The 8513-nt window shown below is 55.0% G+C and overlaps 1 protein-coding gene across 1 annotated transcript; it reads left to right on the top strand.

Annotated features, from left to right (window-relative positions):
* The first annotated feature begins 4738 nt into the window (after positions 1-4738).
* Positions 4739-6529, top strand: ADRB1 (adrenoceptor beta 1). The gene has a single exon (XM_062214359.1). The coding sequence runs from the start codon at positions 4739-4741 to the stop codon at positions 6155-6157; it is 1419 nt and encodes a 472-aa protein (XP_062070343.1). The 3' UTR covers positions 6158-6529.
* Positions 6530-8513: the final 1984 nt, after the last annotated feature.

The following is an 8513-nucleotide window of genomic DNA, read 5'->3' as shown; positions in this document are numbered from 1 at the left end:
AGGAAAGGAAGAAAGAAAGGAAGAAAGAAAGAAAGAAAGAAAGAGAAAGGAGAAAGAAAGAAAGGAGAAAGGAAGAAAGAAAGAAAGAAAGAAAGAAAGAGAGAGAGAGAAAGAAAGAAAGAAAGAAAGAAAGAAAGAAAGAAAGAAAGAAAGAAAGAAAGAAAGAAAGAAAGAAAGAGAAAGAGAGAAGAATGGGAATGTGTTTGCCAGGCTTCCCACTGTGGACAGGTTGGACGCCTAGGAATCAGTGCTCTTCAGAGCTTCCACTTAAGTCTGAACTTGTAAGCGGGTTCAGCTCACCAGCACTTCTCCCAGGGTGGACACGGCTGCACAGATAGCATCGTAAATGAGGGCTAAGGAGGAACGCTTCATTGAAAGCATCATAAACAAAGGCTGAGGGGTCACCTTGACAGTTTCCAAAGAGCAGGCAGTGCTCCTCGTGGCCGTGGAGCTGCAGGACCCCTGCCCCCCCGAAAACCTCTTACCTACTGTATTTATTACTGAATAGGGACAATATCAGGTTCTTTATCTCATGAGTCTGCCTCGTACTTGCAAAGTATTTTGACATGCTTATATGAAAATACTTATTAGGCTAGAGAGATATGAATTATTACTGTAAATTATAAGCATAAGTGAAGATTCTAACTCCCCAAACACTCAATTCTTTCTCATATGTGTAAAACAGAATATTTTAATAAATATCACATATTCATGAATCAAAGCTAAATGTTCATTCATCTCAAGTGCATACAATTAGTGGACACGGGAGATATAAAGATGCATAAGACAGTCCTAGATGTCAGTGAGCTTGCAATCTATCAGGGAAGAAATGGAAAAAAAGTGTGTATAAAATATGTATGTGAGTATAAAAACTTAGATAAGAATCAGAAAGATCTCAAAGGCACTCTGTTGTCGATCGCCCTTGGAAACGCAATTAGCCAAGGACTATGGCTCAAAGGAAGGAGAGACCACTCCCAGCAGCGGGAAAGAAGACTGAAGAAAAACAAGACAGCAGCCAGGTCTTGAGGGCCGAATCCACTGAGACAGAGGGAGTCCTTGCGGGTGGGAGGAGCCCGGTGAGACAGAGCGCAGATGTAGAAAGCAAAGACTGTAGATCCAAAGGGGAAAAAACAACAGGACACAGAACTGCCAATTACGGTGACACGGAGAGCTCTGCCCTGAGACTGTGCCTGCTGGGAGAGACACCTAGAACCGGCCTGAGGAGGGCTCTGCAGGCAGCATTGAGGACTTGGCATTTCTGAACAGGAGAGCATCCTGGTGAGATCAGGATTTTAGACCCATTAATTCGGCTGTCATATGCAGGATTAAATACAGCAAGGAGGGCCAAAGGCAGGGAGACCAAACGGCCCATGGCAAGTCCAGGTGTGGGGTGAGGGCAGAGGGATGGGACGGGAAGTGGGGTAGGAAATCCGAGGAAGCACGGCGCTACCTCTCGGGGGCGCTGATGAGCATTCCTTATGGGAACTTTTTGTTATTCTCAAAAGTAATGTCAAACATATGTGTTCCAGAGAACTGATCTTCCTCACAGTTGCCAAGTGGGGAGTGAGGAAATCAAAGATTGTTCGTTCACTTGTAACATCTAATACCTGTGGAGGTGGAAGCTATGCTTTGAATATGATTTGCCCTCACTGAAACGCAGGTTCAGGTTTCAGTGCCAATGTGATGGTGTTGAAAGGCAGTGGACCCCCTAAGAAATGGTTAGGGTTGGGGTCATGGGGGCTCTGCCCTCGTGAAAGGATTTCTGTAGTTCCCTGGAGAGCGAGCTAGCTGGGCTGTCGCAGAGCAAGGCGCCCCCTTGTGCTCTCTCTTCTGTGCATACTGGGACTCACCCCATGCCATACCATCAGCACAGTATGACACAGCACCAGATTCTCGCCCGATGTGGCCACCAGATCTCGAACTTCAACTGTGAACCATGAGCCAAACTAAACCTCTTTTCTTTATAACATCCTTAATCTCAGATAGTCTGTTTTAGCAGAATAGTAGATACCCAGAAGCCCTTCTTGATCTTATCTAAGTATAAAAAGCTAGCTGAAAAAAAAAAAAACACTTTTTTTTTTAAAATAAAGCACCATGAAATGTAGAATTCAAGGAGGGAGCTAACTCTAGTTGAACACCGATTATCCCAAAACTCTTCTCAGGACCCTAATCCTAACCCCAAGCGAAAAGAGCCCCGAGAATTCCCGGGACCCCCGTTTTGCTTGCAGCCCTGCGAAGCAGCCCCTGTTAGAACACCCTTTTGTTTTTGGCGTCAATAATTCCATGTACGTATTTGTGGTGTCTCTGAATGATAGGGGAGAGAGCCAGGAGAGAGGTTTCCGGCCACGCTGATGCCCAGGACGTTCGTGCAGGTAACCACACAGTGAAGTCACCGGCACCCGGCTTCTGCGCGAGCCCCTGCACCCACGGTCAGGCCTTCTCGCCGTGTTGAGCCCTGCGCCCTGGTCCTGTGCGGGCACTCAAGGTTGGCACACTCTATTCCAGTAGCACCACTTGGCAGGAGGATGGCGCCGGGTAGACAGCAGCTTTCCCCACATTCCCTGCACCCCACCCAGCGCTCAGAACCCTTTCCTGGGCAGCATCCATTTCCACTCAACCCAACCCCTTGGCTATTTTAACACTGCCCCTTAGCTCCCCCTCTCACGGGGCCAAAGGGAGGACTTACAAGGAGTGGAGTCGCTAAGGGTGCGGTCTCCTTCCTCCCTCTTTCCAGCTCCTCTCTTCCTGACTCCCCCTCATCAACCTCTCCAAGTTGGCAAAACTGGGCTGAGTCCAGGGCAGGGGTGAATAAACAAAGTAATCACTCCCGGGGTGTAGGAATGCTTCGATGATCATGCGTAGGCCTAAAGCAAATTCGTGTGTTTGCATTTCTCTAGTCTAGAGAAGCTGGTGCAAACGGCCTGACGTCTGCACACGTAACAAGCATTCCTTTTTGTCCGCCTCTCTCTGGCAAGGTAAGAGCACGGTTTTGGGCCGTGGTGGATGCTCTTTCTAGACGCTGTTCTTTTTATTCTAACACCGTAAAGATGTGTGAGCGTTATATAACACGTTCATGATGATCAGGAGCTGTTTACTTCACAAGGATCTAATTAAAGGTTTTTTGTTTATTTTCAGGCCTGAGCTAAGTTCATTACCAGGGCCAAATTAGAGAAAGGGCTTGCTTCCCTCTGCCCTGTGTGCTCCTGGCCCCACCAGTCCCCCTCTCCCTCATATAATCCACCTACAACTAGGTTAACAACTCTCTAACCCTTAAACGAACCCATTTGCCAACTCAGAAACCACTGGTATAACTTTAAATGCTTTGGGGTTTTAATCCCCTTGAGGATTTATGGTTTTTTTTCTCTCTCTCTCATCCTTCCAAAATTAACCCCAGAGTTGCAAGAATCTGGGAACTTGGGCAAAGGAACAAACCGCCACCCAGAGCAAAAAATCCAAAATCCCAGTTCATTGCTTCAACCAAAACTGTCAGTGCCTTAGAGTCTGCAATCCACACTGCCCTGAGTATAAAAACCTGCGTGCACTAACTCACAAAATGCAGGTGTTGCGACTGAATGTGGGAAGCCTAAAGCGTCAGTGGAGGTGGTCTGTCTGCGTGCGCGTTACCAGGCGTGTTTCCCTAGCCTCTCCCCTCACGGCGTGGACACACACTGTTGCATCACGCGCAGGGGCTAGGAAGTGTGCGTTTTTCCAGCTCAGCCTCCGCGTTGGCTGCTGGAAGCAGCAGCCTTCGCCCCTGCTACATCTCCTGCATCCGAAGTACAACAGACGCTTCCTCCTCGCAAGCGCCGCACCCGCGCAGAGACAGGTGCGCGGTTTGCTCCCGCAACGCGCTGTGCTGCCAAGTTTCCCCTCCCTGCTAACACCCACCTCCGATCTCGCAGGGCTGGCGCGACGCAGGCTGGCCCGGTGCCCCCTTGGCGGAGGAAGGACTCTACACACCCCAGAACCAATCTCCTCCAACCCTGGCGGACAAGACCGCCCGAGGCGCCCAGGAGCCGCGAGGCTGTCAACGTCCGCCGCCCCCTAAGGGAGCCGGCGCCCCGTGCTGCGGGGAATCGGGACCACGGAGGTAGAGGGGATGCGGGGGTGGGCAGAGCGGGGCAGCGGGAGGGAGCAGAGCGCTGGGCGCGAGAGGGGCGCGGGAGGGGGCGGAGACGCGGCCCGGAGCCGGGCGCCCTAGGCGGCGCGGGGGAACGGGGCGCTGGAGCGGGCGGGCGCAGGAAAGGGAGCGCTCGGCGGAACCCGCGGGCGCCCGAGAGGCGCTGGCTGGACGCTCTGCCCCGACTCCCCCGAGCCGCTCAATCGCCGGTAGGAGGGGGTGCGGGAAGTCGGGGTAGCAGGGAGTGGGGGGGGGGGCAGAGAAGGGGGCGTGCCCTCGCCCCGATTGGCTGCAGGAGCCTGACGCCAGGCCCCGGGGGCCGGCTCGGGAGGTGGGAACGGGGGGTGGGTGCTGGGTGCCGGGGCCGCGGGCCCCGCGCGCTCAGAAACATGCTGAGGTCCCGGCGGCTCTGCCAGCAGCGGCAGCGGCGGCGGCGGCGACAGCGCTCGGCGGCTGCGGGGAGGGCGCCCGGAGCCGATGCCTCGGGCCCCGCGCCGCAGCTGCCCTGACCTGGCCGCGACCTCCGTCAGCGCGCCCTGCCGGCCCGGCCTCTCGGAGGGCTCCCCAGCCACGGCCCAGCTCCGCCACACCCCCCGCCCCCGGCCTCCGCAGCTCGGCATGAGCGCGGGGGCGCTCGCCCTGGGCGCCTCCGAGCCCTGCAACCTGTCGTCCGCCGCGCCACTGCCCGACGGCGCGGCCACGGCCGCGCGGCTGCTGGTGCCCGCGTCGCCGCCCGCCTCGCTGCTGCCTCCCGCCAGCGAGGGCCCCGCGCTGCTGTCGCAGCAGTGGACGGCCGGCATGGGCCTGCTGATGGCGCTCGTGGTGCTGCTCATCGTGGCGGGCAACGTGCTGGTGATCGTGGCCATAGCGAAGACGCCGCGGCTGCAGACGCTCACCAACCTGTTCATCATGTCCCTGGCCAGCGCCGACCTGGTCATGGGGCTGCTGGTGGTGCCGTTCGGGGCCACCATCGTGGTGTGGGGCCGCTGGGAGTACGGCTCCTTCTTCTGCGAGCTCTGGACCTCGGTGGACGTGCTCTGTGTGACGGCCAGCATCGAGACCCTGTGTGTCATCGCCCTAGACCGCTACCTCGCCATCACGTCGCCCTTCCGCTACCAGAGCCTGCTGACGCGCGCGCGGGCGCGGGCCCTCGTGTGCACCGTGTGGGCCATCTCGGCGCTCGTGTCCTTCCTGCCCATCCTTATGCACTGGTGGCGGGCCGAGGGCGACGAGGCGCGCCGCTGCTACAACGACCCCAAGTGCTGCGACTTCGTCACCAACCGGGCGTACGCCATCGCCTCGTCCGTGGTCTCCTTCTACGTGCCGCTGTGCGTCATGGCCTTCGTGTACCTGCGCGTGTTCCGAGAGGCGCAGAAGCAGGTGAAGAAGATCGACAGCTGTGAGCGACGCTTCCTCAGCGGCCCCGCGCCCGAGCCGGGGCCCCCGCGCCCGGGCCCCGGCTCCAGCCCCGGCTCCGGCTCCGCGGCCGCGCTGGCCAACGGGCGCCACAGCAAGCGGCGGCCGTCGCGCCTCGTGGCCCTGCGCGAGCAGAAGGCGCTCAAGACGCTGGGCATCATCATGGGCGTGTTCACGCTCTGCTGGCTGCCCTTCTTCCTGGCCAACGTGGTGAAGGCCTTCCACCGCGACCTGGTGCCCGACCGCCTCTTCGTCTTCTTCAACTGGCTCGGCTACGCCAACTCGGCCTTCAACCCCATCATCTACTGCCGCAGCCCCGACTTCCGTAAGGCCTTCCAGCGCCTGCTGTGCTGTGCGCGCCGGGCCGCCCGCGGGTGCCACGCGAACCCCCGCGCCCGGCCGCGCGCCTCGGGCTGCCTCGCGCGCGCTGGACCTCCGCCGTCGCCCGGGGCCGCCTCGGACGAGGAGGACGACGACGTCGGGGCCACGCCACCCGCGCGCCTGTTGGAACCCTGGGCAGGCTGCAATGGTGGGGCGGCGGCGGTGGCGGCGGCGGCGGACAGCGACTCGAGCCTGGACGAGCCGTGCCGCCCGGGCTTCAACTCCGAGTCCAAGGTGTAGGGCCCGGCGCGCCCGGGTGCCCTCCGCGCTCCCCGCGTCCCGGACGCGCGCCTTGCGCCCGGGGAGGAGGAGCAGGGGAGCTCGCCCGGGCGCCGCGGGGTGCGGGTGGAGGGGAGAGGAGATGGGTGTTTACTCCAGACCAACGGCAGGTGAACTCGAAGCCCGCAGATGGCTTCTGCATCGTCCGGGACAGACAGGCCGAGGGGCCTCTGCCCAGGAAGGAAAGTCTGGGGAACGGGTGGGAGAGTGGCTTGCCCAGTTTTCTGCGTGCGTTTTCTGTCTGTGGTTGGGCCTCGGGTGTGTGCCTGGGATGCCTCTTGGGAATTCTTTCTTTCTTTCTTTCTTTCCAGGTGGTTGTTGACACTTTCTGCGACGGGGACTGGAGTGCAGGTGGGGTGGGTCGGGGGAGGGGAAGGGAGAAGCAGCAAGAAATGAAAATACCCGCTTGGCTTCTATCCCGCTGTCGGGAACTCGCACAGTCAACCAGGGAGGGAGGCTAGGACAGCTTGTCAGGACGGTTTCCTTTTGCTTCCCAGAGGGATTTTGTGGTCATTCCCGAGTAGTGATTTCTCCTTTCTTGATGCAAAGGGAGAGGATGGATGCCTAACAGTCACGTTTTCGGATGTTTTCAGCAGCGCTCGGAACAGGCTTCACCGCGCCCCGAGCCCTGGGCGCCCCCCGGTCAGGTTGAGGGCTGTCTACCTCACACTGTGCACACCGCACAGCAAGATAGGAAGACTTGTTTATATTAAACAGCTTATTTATGTATCAATAGTCGTGGGAAGGACCAGGCGCTGTGACATGTGACTCTGTCCATTGAAGACAGGACAGAAGCAGAATTTAAAAAGAAGAAAAAGGGAGGGAAAAAAAGGAAATAGTTCAGATTACTGCACATGTGGATACAAACACATAAAAAAGAAGTGGTTCAAGATGCCATTTTTGCACAGTGTTAGGAATCATAAAGTCCACAGATGATGTTACTTGCACAAAAAGAAATGAAATATTTTTTAACGGGGTGGGGGGGGAGAGCTTAAAAACTCGAATAAAATTCGAATTCTATTTCTGTTGTCTATGATGTTATTGAGCTAATGATTTATTGGGGAAATACCTTTTTATACTCTTTTATCATGGTACTGTAACTGTATCCATAGTATAAATATTATCTTAAGGATTTTTTAATTATTTTTTTATGTCCAAGTGCTCACGTGAACCTGCTGGTAAAATCTAGCCCTTGTGTGTAAATTCTACTTCCTCCTGTGTGTTTGACCAAGTATTTATACTCCAGTGCAACTAACTACTGTGTGAGGAATTGGTCCATGTGCAATAAATACCAATGAAGCACAATCAAGATTATGTACCGTGTGTCTGTAAGGGGTCAGTGACAATGAACAAGACAGTCTGTCTCCTTCCAAATAGAGACTGCATTTCTCATAGCGCTCTTTTAATAGCTTTTCATGACTCAATAACATAGCGAAATGCCTCTAGACCAAATAAGGCGTTCACCTACTGAGAGCTGCTGATTTGCCCTCAATTTTCACAGTCGGATTCAAGGTATCCCAGAAGACTTGGAGATTCCATCTGTTGCTGTCAACTGTGGGCTTGTGTGTCTTCTAAAAGAATCTAAGTGACTGGGCTAGGGTAACTCCGCTGCCACTCCGCCCAGAAACCAAAAACAGATGAATCCATGGCGTGAGCAGTTGCCTACTTGAGACGCGGTAAGTGGCCCCCACGGCTTACTTTTGCTTTCCCATGGAAAATCGCAGCCTCCAGACGATCTGTGTGTGCAGGTTTCTGCAGTGGCTGCCTAGAGTGAGAAATGCGTTCACGGCTAAGCAGCAATGTACAAAAGGGCTTTCAAAGTATTATTTCCTTTTATGCAATTAAACAGTTACAGCAGAAGTTCTGGGTGCACAGGTCACAAAGGAAGGCAACTAGGAAGTCATTTGACTTCCTAAAAACATGACGATACCCAAGGGACAGGGTGCTTTCATGATCGGAGTTCCTGAGGAGGCTCTCCTGAAATCCCATCCTGACATTCACTGTGTAGTCTCCCAAATCAGCTATTCATTCAAGTACTTCTCTTTGTGTTTCTGAGCAAATTTTATTTCATAGCTGTAAGGTAAAGAAACCAAGGGAAAGGGTGCAAAGTGTGGGTCCAGTCTCACCTTAGCATGAAGACTATTCTCTACTAGGGAAAGTTACAACTGATTCTCTCTCTCTCTCTCTCTCAGTATTCTAAAGCCAGGAGCCCATCTTCCAAGAAAGGTGAATGATGCCACATTTTAGGGACCACTAGCAAGGACTGCAGGAGCTGCTACAAGGTTTAACCTGCTATGAGGTGTAACCCCCTTTCTCC

Source organism: Lepus europaeus, chromosome 17, assembly GCF_033115175.1.
Source record: "Lepus europaeus isolate LE1 chromosome 17, mLepTim1.pri, whole genome shotgun sequence".
In the NCBI taxonomy this organism is placed as follows: domain Eukaryota; kingdom Metazoa; phylum Chordata; class Mammalia; order Lagomorpha; family Leporidae; genus Lepus; species Lepus europaeus.
This window is presented reverse-complemented; position numbering and strand designations above follow the sequence as displayed.

What these genes read in the sequence shown, in the direction of transcription:
- ADRB1 (XM_062214359.1), top strand. Translation starts at nt 4,739, where the DNA reads ATGAGCGCGGGGGCGCTCGCCCTGGGCGCCTCCGAGCCCTGCAACCTG.